The 14,758-nt window shown below is 31.3% G+C and overlaps 2 protein-coding genes across 5 annotated transcripts; one reads left to right on the forward strand and one right to left on the reverse strand.

Annotated features, from left to right (window-relative positions):
* Nucleotides 1-845: 845 nt before the first annotated feature.
* LOC133296249 (probable protein phosphatase 2C 33) lies at nt 846-5,854 on the forward strand. Of its 4 annotated transcripts, none has more exons than XM_061495194.1 (6): nt 846-1,938; nt 2,611-3,000; nt 3,115-3,232; nt 4,459-4,682; nt 5,084-5,425; nt 5,456-5,854. In XM_061495194.1, the coding sequence occupies exons 1-6, from the start codon at nt 1,693-1,695 to the stop codon at nt 5,588-5,590; spliced, it is 1,455 nt and encodes a 484-aa protein (XP_061351178.1). In that variant the 5' UTR covers nt 846-1,692; the 3' UTR covers nt 5,591-5,854. The 4 variants fall into 4 exon arrangements, with proteins under 4 accessions (XP_061351178.1, XP_061351179.1, XP_061351177.1 ...); XM_061495195.1 differs by having other exon boundaries at nt 5,084-5,306; nt 5,376-5,854; XM_061495193.1 differs by having other exon boundaries at nt 5,084-5,854.
* A 2,223-nt stretch (nt 5,855-8,077) lies between these two features.
* LOC133296265 (serine carboxypeptidase-like 20) lies at nt 8,078-14,420 on the reverse strand. Its single transcript, XM_061495213.1, has 14 exons — nt 14,269-14,420; nt 13,641-13,792; nt 13,446-13,522; nt 12,631-12,753; nt 12,274-12,376; nt 12,136-12,173; nt 11,662-11,763; nt 11,085-11,174; nt 9,820-10,062; nt 9,452-9,517; nt 9,244-9,365; nt 8,995-9,108; nt 8,421-8,466; nt 8,078-8,161 (listed from the first exon to the last, which is right to left on the reverse strand). Exons 1-14 carry the CDS (start codon nt 14,418-14,420, stop codon nt 8,078-8,080), a joined length of 1,512 nt encoding a protein of 503 aa, XP_061351197.1.
* Nucleotides 14,421-14,758: the final 338 nt, after the last annotated feature.

Raw genomic sequence — 14,758 nt, forward strand, 5'->3', positions numbered from 1 at the left:
AAGAACTGGCTAATGCCTAACAGTATATTAAGAAGATATTTGACTAGTCATAGATAAGAAGAAGAAGATATTGACCAAGCAATGAAAAAAATAAATAAAAATACATAATAATTAACGGGAATACATTAATTAAGAATATATTTCTCAAGTGGAAACTATTAAGAATATTTTTTTTTTAAATCTTACATATATTTTTTTTATAAATGAAATAAAATTATCTAATACAAAAAAATGAGAAATGTATTTTTCTTAAATTAAAGGATTTGTTTTTCTGTAATAATTATATTTTTTTATATTGAACTCAAAATGAAGTCGTTTTATGACGAAATTAATATATTTTTATAATTATAATTTATAATAATCTTTTTAATTATAATTTTTTAATTTTTAAACTCAAAACAACGTCATTTTAGAAGTAAATATAAATAATTTACCTGTATTGTAGAAATATTAAAGTCTAAATTACATAAGAGTTCATTTTTTCTGTGGTTACTGCAAATAAGTTATCTGCAGTAAGTCCAATACGACGTCATTTTGGAATGAAAATCATGGTGTATTTATAATTTTAATTTATTTCAGGATTATTATAGTCTTAATAATTATAATTTTTTAATATTTTATTCTCAAAATGAAAGTAAATACAGATAATTTATCTGCAGTAACTGCATAAATATTTTTCTCAAAACATTAAAGTTGTTAATTATTTTTAAATAAAATATTAATATATTATTATTTACTCATTAATAAGTAATTTTAATAAAACTGCTTACCTAAACTCTTATTTTATTATCCTAAGTTATGCTAATTACTTGTTTTAAAAAGTCTATAGTTTGCTTTCTCTGATCTCCAAAAAGTTGCTTTGTCTTCGTTTTCTCTTTCTGACATTCTCAAGAGCGAGTTTCAGGGTCTTTTGCGATCTTCGTGCTCTTAGTGGTTCCGATTGTTTCTCTTGTTTCAATTTGTCCGCTTCTCACTCACTCTTTTGGTTTCTCTTTCTTCACATTCCCTCGTCCTCTATTTCGGACCCATTTGAGCCAATCTCTCTTCCATTTCTAATTTCTAGTCAATTCAAATCCTATCCCCATCCTTTGATCTAAAGTTTAGAACTTGTTTTCTGGGTATGCAAGATACTCACATATGCAGTTATGGGGTGCCATCAAAACAACAACTTTGGATGACATCTTGGGTTGCTAACTAACTACTTTTGTTGTTGTTGTTGTTGTTGCTATTGATTTTGTAATAGAAAATAATAAAAGAAAGGCTTGTGGGGGAGGTGCAGTGGATTACACAGATCTGCACTTTATGGCCATGTGTCTATATTCTATTACTACATAAACGAGAGAAAGAGAGAGAAAAGGGGTGATTTTTATTTTATTTTTTTAAAATGGTTTTGCAATTAAAAAAAATATATCATTCTTATCTTATCCTTACCTTGATTGATGAGGGAAGAAGCTGAGTCACTACCATTTAGCAATTTCAATTTCTGAAAAGGGGTGTAATTGTGTTCTGTTGTGGGTAGTGTAATAGTTCATATCATAACAGGTTTGAGAGGCTTAAGGAGGAGTTGGGGATTGTGAAGGATTTGAATTTTGTTGGTTTTCACAAAAGGGTGTTGTGACGGATTCATCAAGAGAAGAAAGCGGGTGTTCAGGTGGTCTGGAGTGCATTTTGGGCATTCTCAGGGCCCTTAAGATGGGGTCCTGCTTTTCTGCTGAAAGCAGGAGCCCTCACCCCACTTCACCCTCCTCAGCTTTCAGGAAGAACAAGAATTCCAAAAAGAGATTTGGATCAAGAGCCACTTCCTTTGAGTATTGGAGGAATGAGCCCCTTCATAGGATCCCTGGTAGGATCTTCCTCAATGGCTCCACCCAAGTTGCCTCCTTGTTCACTCAACAAGGCAAGAAGGGCACCAATCAAGATGCCATGATTGTTTGGGAGGTTAGATTAGATCTTTTCTCTCTCTCCTTTTTTAACTTTACATTTTTATATTTAGCCAATACACCTATTTGTGTTTTCTTTCTTTTTTAGCTGGTTTTCCAACATTTTTTCTACTTTTGTTCACAACTCAGATCTTATCCTGTCCAAATATTAATGAGATTAGTATACCTCACCTGTGATTTACTACCTTGCCATATATGCACATATGTTGTTTTATGTTTTGTATATACACTCTTCTAAGTCTTATACTGATCCTTGTATGGTGTTTCCTACTTTCTGTTGATTTTGCTGTAACGTGTCTTGATCAAGCAATACGTTCCCATGCCTTCTTTACAAAAATGGTTTTGTACATGGTAGTGGTAGCCACTGATCTTTTATTTACTACATCTTTGGCTATGGATGAAAATAAATGGTTTTGGTTACGTGATTGTGCATTAAGGATCTTATATTTTATTCTGCTGGGTTCACTTGATGAAAGATGATGGATGATTTAAGTCCTTAAAGATCTTAGATGAGCTTCCCCACCCCTCTACATGAATATAGATATTTAGCTAGTGAACTTATCAGAAAATTTGTATTTTCTGATAGCAATTGTTGATGCTTTCCATTTGGTTTTTCTGTTGATTATTGTTTAATAGTGTTTTTGCTGCTTCTGTTTATCATACAATGCAGAACTTTTGTTCTAGACAAGATACAATCTTCTGTGGAGTTTTTGATGGTCACGGTCCATTTGGTCACATGGTTGCGAAAAGAGTGAGGGATTCTCTTCCTCTAAAACTGAATGCCCATTGGGAACCTAGTATGCCTGGTGAGGAAGTCCTCAAGGAGATTAGCGTTAATAATGCAGGAAGCATGAACTCAGAAGAGGCCACATTTGTATCCGCTGACGAGGAATCCAGGGCATCCATTGATGTTGAAGAAATAGAAAAACACCCAGAAATCTTTCAGACACTCAAAGAGTCCTTTTTGAAGGCATTCAAAGTTATGGATAGAGAACTGAAGAATCACCAAACCATTGATTGCTTCTGTAGTGGGACAACAGCAGTAACTCTGGTTAAGCAGGTGTTGACTCATGACCTTTGGAATATTAGTGATTCTCTTATCAATGACAAATTTTATTAGAATTGTCTGCATGTGAATAATTTCCGACCATAAAAGATTTCGCCTTATTTATAGGGTTGTGATCTTGTTATTGGAAATGTTGGCGACTCTAGAGCTGTGCTGGGTACAAGAGAGAAAGATGATTCTCTTGTTGCAGTCCAGTTAACTGTGGATCTAAAACCCAATCTTCCAGGTATATCTCTCATCTGAGAAATTCTTGTCTACTTTGTTCAACAGTGGCATCAGATTGCTGAGCATCTTAAATCAAGCCAAGGAGACTATTGAAATATCATTGCTTTCTTATTTAAGTTCAAATAAATGTAAAATACTTTCGCAAATTGTATCTAACCTACCAAAAGTATGACAAAAGTGGAAGATAGTTAAGATCAGTTCCATGAAGAACAGAGTTTAGTTGAAATATGTCCCATTTGTTATGAAGTTATCTCTATCATGCGAGGCTTTCCTAGAAATATTTTTCTCCCACAATCATGTGCTGATGTACATGCATATGCATTTTCTTGATGCTATAGGAATGATGTCTGCATATGTCCAAAAATTTCAGTTTGTGCTTCAAACATTATAGTGAGATATGACGCTTCTGCTCTTCTAGTTTTTGGAACCCTTAAGTTTATATTCCCATTCAAGTGGAGTCCTTATTCACTTTTGATTGGAATTTGTTGTTGTTGTAAGCTTCTGCTCTGCTCCTTCTTTTCTCAGTTCTATTGTGTGCAAAACACAAAGGGTATTAGAATAAATTGTGTTATTCTATCAAATATTTATGTGTTAAACGGCAGATAACACAAAAATTTTAATTCTATGCATTGGCCATCAAATAGCTAACAACACAAGGAATTGTTCACTCCCTCAGCTACTTGTGCTATACTGTTCTGTTTTATTGTCCCTCAATAATCAATATGCATCAAACAGATCCTAAATGATCACTGAACTAGGACTGATCAGTTTTAGAAGTTATAATTTACTTCTTCATTGAAATTTATTCTTATGTGATAATATGGGCATATTCTTGATCGTGTGTAAATTTATGCAGTTATTGGAAATTATAAATGGTCCAAGTAGTACCCTAACAACATGAGATGTGGGACACTAGGCTTATTAGTGGACAAAGATACATGCTTTTGAATAATTAATCTACATATTTACGTGAAATAATGTTGAAGTAGGCTATTAAATGGACATCTGTTCAGGTCGAGGGTACTGAATACTAAATTGTCCATGGGAATGGATAGAATTTTACATCTGTTATTCATGGTTTCTGTCTAAACATACTCTGGGGAAAAGATTTCAGCTTATCTATAGCTTTGTTTTAAGTTGGCATAGTTCTGTACTGCTATTTTTCATGATGAGTCACGTGTGCGTATTGTCCACAAGTCTTCCCTTATTTATTTTCCTCTCTTACAGCCGAAGCAGAGAGAATTCGCAAATGTAAAGGACGTGTTTTTGCACTTCAGGATGAACCTGAAGTTGCTCGAGTCTGGTTGCCAAATAATGATTCCCCCGGCCTTGCCATGGCAAGGGCATTTGGAGATTTTTGTCTTAAGGATTTTGGTCTGATATCTGTTCCAGAGGTATCATACAGAAGACTCACTGAGAAGGATGAATTTGTTGTCTTGGCAACAGACGGGGTAGGAGACCTTACTTGTAATTGCAATTAAAATATTTTCCATTTTACTTGAAGTGAGATTGTCTTTAAAGCGCACTGAGTGAGGGTCTATCCACCCTTGAATTTGTGTATAGATCAAGATCATAAAGGGCAAATCCCGGTGCTCAAGATTCCTTGACTTGCAAGGATAGGGATAATAGTCGATTACACCCAGCTTTACCTTTGTATGCGGTCTCCCAGACTCGAACCCATGGCCTTCTGGTCACAAGGAGTCACTTTACCGCTACTCCAAATCTCCCTTTCTTAGATTAAGATCATAATGCCCTTTAAATTAAATGAAGGGTAGATGTACCCTTGCTCACTTGAGAGAAGCCTTATTGTGTTTTTTTCATATGAAGTTTGGTGATATTTTTTTAATGGCAGATTTGGGATGTGCTATCAAACAAAGAAGTGGTAGACATCATAGCAGCCGCGCCAAGGCGGTCCACAGCGGCTCGATCACTGGTTGAGTCAGCAGTTCGAGCTTGGAGATATAAATATCCAACTTCCAAAGTGGATGATTGTGCTGTGGTTTGCCTCTTTCTGGACTCAAACATGGAACAACAAATATCAAGTGCTTCTCATGCTAAGTCCAAAGAGCAGGCTAGTTCAGGGATCCAAGTGAATGGGGATGACGGGGAAGATGTTTCTGGACCTAATGTTCTGGTAAGGTCAGGAACTTGCAGGGGAAGCAATGGTACTAATGAAGAAAGCAACGAAGAAGAAGTGTGCAAGGAAGAAGAAGAGGAGGAGGAGGAGATAGATGCTGAGTCAGAAAAAGAATGGTCTGCTCTTGAAGGAGTATCTCGTGTAAACACATTATTAAATCTTCCAAGATTTGTACCTGACAAAGAAGACAAGGATGCTGCTGGAATCAGAAAACGCAAATGAGATGAAATTATTGATTCAAGGAAGGAATATTATTGAGTTGGTCCTTTTACTTTTTCTTTTTTTCATCATTATTATAGAATATAGATACATACCTTTTTTCTTATGTTGTTCTTTTCACATTTCTTTCTAGTTTTTATATAACCTTGTTCCCACCCATTGTTTTGGTCTTAAATTTGAAGTGGAGAGGATGGCCGGGCTATTTTAGTGAGTCTGGAAATAAGTCCTTCCTCTCTTTGTGTGCTTAAAATTTTTGTAAAAACAAACTCTTCATTATACATTAATATTTTATTTTATTTTATTTTTTTTGGATAAAGGGTTTACTTTTTTCTATTGGCAATTTCTAGCGTGGTTCCCGTGTTTGTGTGATCATGCTGTTGATGAGGGACAAGGGAATTGTGATAACGATGCGGATAGTGGTTGGTTTCAAAAATAAAAAAAAAATCAAATGGAGTGGTCTTTATATTTTAAGCTTTTACATCTTTCTTTTTCATTTGGCAATTAATGTTGTGTGGTGTTGGCCGGTGCCAGCAGTAACTCATGCATATGGATTGATAATTGTGGGGGTGGTGTTGCCTGTGCCAGCGGGATGCTGATGCACTCTGTTACATCGATATTCCAATATGTTAACTTTTAAAAATATTAAATTTTGACATACGACGAAATATTTTGATATTAAATAATATTTATACTTTATATAATATATATTATATTTAATAAAAAAATAAAGCTAAATTTATAATATTATTAATTTTGTAAAGAAACATAAGATATTTTAAATATTTATATTAAATTCAATAAAATGGTAATCATAATTCAATAAATCTAATAGTTTGAATTAAAAATTTAACGCAATATTTGAATTCTTTTTTAAATTTCTGCAACGTGTGTTGAAATGTTAGATATAGTATATCGGATTTTTTGAAATGTCGATGCATCATAGCAAATGCATATATGAGTAATATGACAATCAATGGAATGGTGTCTAGATTCATTAGTTTTTAAGGTGATGTGATTGTGAAATGTCAATTTGTGTTGAAAGTTTGACAGAAATCAATATATATATATATATATATATATATATATATATATATATATATATATATATATATATATATATATATATATATATATATATTCATTGATCTTTTTTGATCTAACGGCTATAAGATGAGTTTGAAACCGGTGTCAAAGGATCCTACCTTTTATATATATATATATATATATATATATATATATATATATATATATGACAATTATCATAACTGTTACATTGATGAAAATCAATAGTTAAAATTTGATATCAAATTTTATAATTTAATACTTGTATTAAAGAATGTATATATAACTGTTAATTGACGAAAATTAATGGTTAAAATTATATATATATATATATATATAAGGTAGGATCCTTTGACACCGGTGACAAATTTCAAATTTGGCACCTCATCTTATAGCCGTTAGATCAAAAAAGATCAATGACTCTGATTTGTAAACATGTGACTCCATTGATCTTTTTTGATCTAACGACTATAAGATGATATGTCAAATTTGAAATTTGACACCGGTGTCAAAGGATGCTACCTATATATATATATATATATATATATATATATATATATGACAATTATCATAACTGTTACATTGATGAAAATCAATAGTTAAAATTTGATATCAAATTTTATAATTTAATACTTGTATTAAAGAATGTATATATAATTGTTAATTGACGAAAATTAATGGTTAAAATTATATATATATATATATATATATATATATGGCAGAATTATTTCTATCATTTTATACTTATGTAAGATATACTCTTAATTTTAAATTTTGATTCTAATTGTATAAATTATACTTTTAATTTTAATGGTGCTCTAACTTATTAGTTAGATAAATTATTGAATATAAGTACAACAATAACTAATAATGACTATTATAAAACTTCTTTTTCACGCACAGATATAATATAAGTTCATCATGTCATATATATATATATATATATATATATATATACACACACACGAGGGATGATATACTTACAATCTATTTTTGTTTATAATTTTTTATAATTTTATTTTAATTATTGATTTTCGTCAATCAATAGGTTATTATTTCTGCAAATTAAATTCATTAATTATTATTAATTCACAATAAATGATAATCGTTGATTGACTGAAATCAATATGATTGTAAAAAGTTGTAAACAAAAATAGATCGCAAGTATAAAAGTTAATCGGTTCAAAGGATTGACATATGAGACAAGTCACGGTTAATATATATAAAAGTTAATTGGTTCAAAGGATTGAGATATCAGACAAGTCACGGTTAATAAATAATAATCCCTTCCATATGGTTTAATGTTAGGATAAATCACAAATGTGAAGAAATATTGGGAAACACAAAAAGTAACACAACTGTAACCGCTATGCATGTATGTTTATTGTATACACTACAACACAATTTAATTTGTTCATGCATTTTTACTTATATTGGTTTTCCTTCCAACCAACGGCTGTAAAATTCCAGTGCCTCCAGTGGCTTATATTCCGGCACGGTGTGTCCAGCTCCCTGCACCATTCCACCAGGTACAAAACCCAGGTATCAGTAAATTATGTAAGAAAATGAAGGCTACACCTTCATTTGAATCCATTAAAATAATTGGTTTGAATTGCATTTAAATAAAAATAAAATAAAATTAAATCACTTAATGAACTTAATTAATGAATTGTTGAAAAGACCTAGTGATCATCATATCAATCTGAAAGTTTAGTTGATGTGATAATTATGTTGAATGGGATACGTTAGTGTAGTGTATTTTATGACTCACCTTGACTGTGAGGAAGATGAGGTTGTTCTCGTACCCTTGTAAGTACCTGCAGCAATTGAAAGAGCAAAGACATTTCAATTGAGCAAAATTGATGATTTTTTTTTGTTATATTATTCATCGGTTAATCAATTACACGACTACTTCGATTAGACCCAGATAGGACTACATAAGTGGGTAAGCTCCGTTAGACCATTAATTAAGCTGGAACAACCCCTTATTAATAGTTAATTCCCGTGTTTGGTGGTTCAGAATTTATGTTTTTAAGTTTATATGGTATGCATATTTGTTTTTTTTATCGGTGCCTCCAAATGTGCATATTTGCTAAGAGTTTTATAAGAATTATATTGTAGAAAAAGTGATTGTGTAATGTTATAGAGATTCGTTTTGCGTGTTGTAGTTTTTTTTTTCTTCAAAAAATGTGGGCTCCACAAAATGTTGTGTGCGTAGGAAAGTTTGTTGTGTCATGTTAAATAAGAAATGCAAACCCGTTTGCTAATTGAAAAACTTTGCAAAGATAAGTACTAGGGCATTATGTAGGTTAAGGAATAATGAGACTGGGAGAGCATTAATGTACCCAGCAACTTGGTTATTAGAGCTCCATGGCCTCCATTCATCCATTATCTTATATCCCAGAGATCGTGTCCAAGCCTCACTTCCAGTAAATGGCACACACATATCATGGTCACCACTGCCATGATCATCATATATGAAATAATGAAGAAGGATGAGAATTAAAACAATTAAGATTTATGTTCCTTTGACAAAAGTAATTATGAATTATGATCCAATTAATATTATTCAAATTCAAGATTGTGGTTGACACCTGAAAATAATTGCTCGATAGCCCATCATGGTTAGATTCTTGTGGTAAGGAATCATGCTTCCAGCATTGTGATCATACTCTATCCTTATGGTGCATAATTCCCACGAACCCGCCACACTTTCCTGTGCTTATAAATTAATCCTCAACTCATTTATGACCTTAATTGTTAAATATTAAATCATACTAATTAATAATAGTAATTACCTACCCTCTCAGCATGAATGGCTTTCCTCACTTCACCATTGTTTAGCCATGAACTTGCTACTTCATCACTCTGCACTTTGCCAAATCAAACATATAGAATTATATCATTTCAATTTTTTTTTTTTTTTTTTAATTTTAACATAAGAGTTTATATTAGAGAAAGGCACACCCCATTGAGGATTTATGATAGAACTATATACATTGCCTACTATAATGGGAAAACATATCATCATATCATTTTTATTTTATTTTAACTATCATCTATTAATTATATAGATTCATCATTGTCATGTCTTCACATTTAAATCATAAAAAAAATGTTACACATGAATCATGATATATATATAAACTATTGATTGATCAATTACTTACAACACAGTTTACATGTCCGGTTTTAGCCAATTGGGGCCATAATGTAACAAGGCCATCTTTGACTGGTGCTCTAAAGGGCCAAGCTCTACCAAACATCCTCTTCCTCACTTTGAGAGGCCTCTCAGTAACCCCTAATTGCTGGAAACTAGGTGGCAAGCTTGCAGTTCCTTTGGCTGACGTTGCAGCATCAGGGTCATGGTAACATGGCTCTAGTATATTGTACACGTTCAGCCCATCAATAGCCTGATAGCATATATAGCAGCCATCATGTACCCAACAAAGAAACGTATTATTATTGTTGTTATTAATTTATATATATAAGGGTTAAGTGTACACAAGTATATATATAAGAGTTAAGTGTCTTTTTAATTTTTAACACTATATCTTATCAGTAAGATATAATTATAATATAAAAAGTTGCTCTTCTTCTCTCTCCACGTCAGCTGAAGTAACTGAGGAGAGAAAAAAAAAAACTTTTTATATTTTACCTATATCTTACCAGTAAGACATAATGTTAAATACTATAAGGACAAGAGATTGTGTCCTTTAAAAGCATAAACCTTTTTCCCTATATATAATATAAAAACTATTAAAATGTCCCTCACTTATATGCTTAAGTTTTGGATGAGATGGTTGTTTATTATGGTCACTGAGTCAAGATGATCACAGAGTCACGAATTTGATTCTCACTGCCTTTATTTTCTAGTGAAATTAAGTCAGCATAAGATAGAATAAAAAATAGGTCTGTGCAACATCCACGCTTCTAGAGGTCCGACATCATATTTCAACCCCAAGACATTAAGTATGGGCTTTTTAGTAATTTTTATAGGGTAATACTTTTCTTATGTTATATAAGAAAAATATTATCTTCTACTCAAACAATAAATAAGAGAGAGAAAAAAGTTGGAGGTAAGAGAAATTTTTTTTTGTGGGACCCATTTTAAAAATGTGAGTGTAAGAAATAATATTTTTCTCATGTAAGATAAGAAAAGTAATTCCCATTTTTATATTATATCTTGAGGAGAGATATTCTTACTACCAAAATTTTCTACTACCAACTCACTACCTATCTAGTCACCATGGATCAACATTTTCTCTTTTTTTAAAAAGTTTTTAGTATTCTCTCTCTTTGATTCAATGGTGATTAGATAGATAATAAGTTAGTAGTAGAAAATTTTAGTAGTAAGAATATCCCCTCTATTATATCTTTCTACAAACTGAAACCACGCATGCTGCCTTCTTCTTATTTTATATGAATATCTCACCCTATCAACTTTTTCGATGTCCTTATAGCATATACCATCACCATCCTCAGAGTAACTGTAGTAGTTTCCTTTGCAAGAAGCTTCTACCTCCTGCAAATTATGATTAAAGTCACAATAATAATAATAATAATAATAATAATAATTACAATAGAAATTGTTTTCTTATTTTACATGAAATAACTATTTCATATTTTTCTCACATAAAAAATAATGTCATCATTTTTTTAATGGGTGGTGGACTCCACCATATCATGTGTCTATAATAAAAGATAATTATCTGCAACAACATTAGAAAATAAAACCAATAATAATAAGAGAAATACTACTATCATTTTACATGAGATAGTTATCTTATTTTCTTTCACTTCGAAAATCGTACGACCTCTTTTTTATCTTTTTTTTTTTTTGCTTTTAAATAGTGGACCCTACTTGGATTCTCTCTGTTACATAAGAGAATAATTCCCCTAATAATAATAGGTCAGTTTTCGGTTTTTAAAAGTAAAAACCATATATATAGAAATAAAATTAAAAATGAATTAAAGTTGTCATTAGCAAATTAAATATTTATTCAAAGCACCTCATAGAGACTGTCGGATATGAGACCCATCCCGTGCACAAATGGGATAAGAGCATTGCCGTCAATTATTTCGTCCGTGACTCCATTACCAACCATGTAACCCTACACATGAAAGAAAAGTCAAAGATAATTAAGCAACGGTTTATACATTAGCTTCCTATAAGCCCAATTCTTTTTTTCCAAAAAAAAAAAAAAAATTGTCTAAAACATGCATTGAATTAGATGCCAAATTAATTTAAGGTATTTGCTAGGTTGAAAATGTTAGCACAGATTTTTTGATGTTTTCTTTAACACGTTCTTTGTTCTAAGTAAAATTTTATCTAATTTTTTCTGACTAACTTTATATTACTAAGGTTATACAAAATTCCACTTAATTAACAATAAATAAAATTTCAAAAAAGAGTGTAAAAAAAATGTGTTAATAACTTTTCTCTTGCTAGCTTTCATATTATACAGATCATAGAAATATTATACCTTAAAATTGATCACGGGCTTTGTACCACTCCGGATTCCTGGCATGGTATATATGTAAATAATTTGTGCTATAATAATGATCTTATAAATATAACAAGTTGGAACTAAATTAAAGTGCATATTAATATTGATATATACCTTTGACAACTTCAAAAGCTAGAGTGGGCACATAAACTCCAGCATAAGACTCCCCAGAAATATAAAATGGATTAGCCAGGAATTCCGGAAATTGCTGAAACCACTGCCAAGAAAAAATAGAAAAACAAAAATATATATCATTTTATTTATTACTATTATTATTTAGACCATGCTTCTCTATGGATAATTGTGACAAACTAATTAACAATGAAGATTGGCGTATAATAAACATTTCCAATAGAATTAATGCATGGTATACGTAATTACTACTTGGGTTAATTTGATCCTATTCTTAATCATACTTCTAATTCTAATTTTAATTCTATTTCAAACGGTAATAGCTTCTCTTGGAAGTACCTTTAAGAGGAAAGCATGGTTATCAGACGCAGTTTGTAGGTCACCAGTAACATATTTGCTTGAGTTCTTCGAGTAAGAGAGACCTACACCCGCCGGAGAATCCAAATATATAATGTTGGAAACCTGAAATTAAGATTAATAAAGTTAATACATATAAAGGTAATGTTAATTAAAATGTATATACTTTAAATACGCATTTAAAAATATAAAATGCAATTTGTAAGTGACATGCGTTTGTTAGAGTAAAAAAAATGCAAACTAAAAAAATAATACAAAAACAAACATTAAGCAATTAACTATATTTTTAAATATTCAAAATTAATGGAAACATTTTGATTTATAATCGTTGTAAAAGTATTGTATTATTTCACATATAAAATATTGATTGTTTGTTTATTAAACAAATGAGTTGGTAAGTTAAGAAAGCTATTACCGTTCAACATTGATCTCGATCAGTGTAATCCAATAACTAAAATATATATATATATATATATATATATATATATATATATATATAGGAAAAAAAGTTTCTAATGTTACTTTAGACAACTTTATCTAATATTCACCAAAACGATGTCGTTTTAGGGTTAAAAAAATCAAAAAATTAGAATGATAAATACTATTATAACCCTGAAATAAATTAAAATTACAAACACATCATGATTTCCGTCCCAAAACAACGTTGTTTCGATGAACATTAGATAAAGTTATCTAAAGTAAGTTTAGAAAAAACAAACCTATATATATATATATATATATATATATATATATATATATATAAAACATTTTTGATTTCCGGGTGTCACGTTCTTAACCTTTGACCAGCTGTAAGGATTTGTATGCAAAGTGGGAAGATTCCCTTTTGTTTTAGGAGCCTCAAAGTTGAATGGTCCTGCATGCATTAACATATAAATTATGGACAATTAATATGTGCCCATACCGTAGCAGTTGAAGATTAAATTTGATGAGAGTGACATATATATAATTAAAGATAAGTAAAATTGGCATACCATGCTCATAAACAAAGCCATCGAAGCTGGAACACCCAGGTCCACCATTCAGCCATAGAACAACCGGATCCTTCCTTGGATTTCTTTCTGAACTAACAAAGTAGTAAAAAAGGTTCTTCCCACTCTCATAGTTTCCATCAATACTTATATATCTGAACTCAATAATTTATCCCAACATCATGTACGAGAAAAGAAGAGTGTTATCATTGTGCATTATCAATGGGCTAAATATGAAACCTAAACCACATATGTCAAGATCATATCTTAACTCAAAATCTTAAATAATATATATATATATATATATAGGCGAGGGTTATGTTTACAAATTTTTTGTTTACAAACTACACTATGTACTATATAGAGGAGGGTTATGTTTACAAATTTTTTATTTACAAACTCTTACAAACTACACTATGTACTCCCGGGAGAACACTAGGTTACACTATCTTCTCCCGGGAGAACACAATATAATTTGCAAAAAATTGTAAATTTTTTTTGTAAACGGATCCTTCTCCATATATATATATATATATGATCTTTACTTAGTTTATTCCTAAATCCTAATCAACGTGTGATCTTATTATTAATCACTTACACTTAATTTTCAACAAGATAATGTGTTGCGTACCCGGAGTAGTGCTTGGAGGGGAAATTGCCTTCAAAACCAGGGAGTTGTGTGATGAGAGAGCCTGGAGGGGCAGCTTCAACAAAGATCCAACGACCGAACAAAAGCATGCAGAGTGATAGAGCGCAATCCACTAGTAACTTGTGATTGGCCATGACCATTGAGCCAATTCCTCACTCAATGATGAAATAAAGTAAGGAGCAAGTCATAGATATATATATAAATGTGAGATGTGTGTAAATATTTGACTGAAATTTATGTATAGGAAAGGTGAGGTAGGAAAATACCACGGTATTGGAAGAAAGCTAATAAGAAAAAAAGCATGTAAGTGGGAAGTGAGCATCACATTAATTAGGGAGAGAAAGTGTGTTTGATGTTTAAGTAAACCAAATGGGGATGACTATACCTTTTTGTTCTTGACTTAGAGACAATTGGAATCTCAAAGGGCCCGTGTTCAGTACTTGCGATGGCAGAAATAGTTTTCGAAGGTTTT

The sequence above is a fragment of the Gastrolobium bilobum genome, unplaced genomic scaffold, assembly GCF_033153095.1.
Source record: "Gastrolobium bilobum isolate Gb01-03AN ecotype WA unplaced genomic scaffold, APGP_CSIRO_Gbil_v1 utg6327, whole genome shotgun sequence".
NCBI lineage: Eukaryota > Viridiplantae > Streptophyta > Magnoliopsida > Fabales > Fabaceae > Gastrolobium > Gastrolobium bilobum.

Excerpts from the sequence above, each read along its gene's own strand:
- LOC133296249 (XM_061495193.1), top strand. The coding sequence starts at position 1,693 with ATGGGGTCCTGCTTTTCTGCTGAAAGCAGGAGCCCTCACCCCACTTCA. Across the intron at positions 1,939-2,610 it reads ATGCCATGATTGTTTGGGAG|AACTTTTGTTCTAGACAAGA; the intron begins GTTAGATTAGAT and ends CATACAATGCAG. Across the intron at positions 3,001-3,114 it reads CAGTAACTCTGGTTAAGCAG|GGTTGTGATCTTGTTATTGG; the intron begins GTGTTGACTCAT and ends CCTTATTTATAG.
- LOC133296265 (XM_061495213.1), bottom strand. The coding sequence starts at position 14,420 with ATGGCCAATCACAAGTTACTAGTGGATTGCGCTCTATCACTCTGCATG. Across the intron at positions 13,523-13,640 it reads TGGCTTTGTTTATGAGCATG|GACCATTCAACTTTGAGGCT; the intron begins GTATGCCAATTT and ends TAATGCATGCAG. Across the intron at positions 12,377-12,630 it reads ACCATGCTTTCCTCTTAAAG|TGGTTTCAGCAATTTCCGGA; the intron begins GTACTTCCAAGA and ends TTTTCTTGGCAG.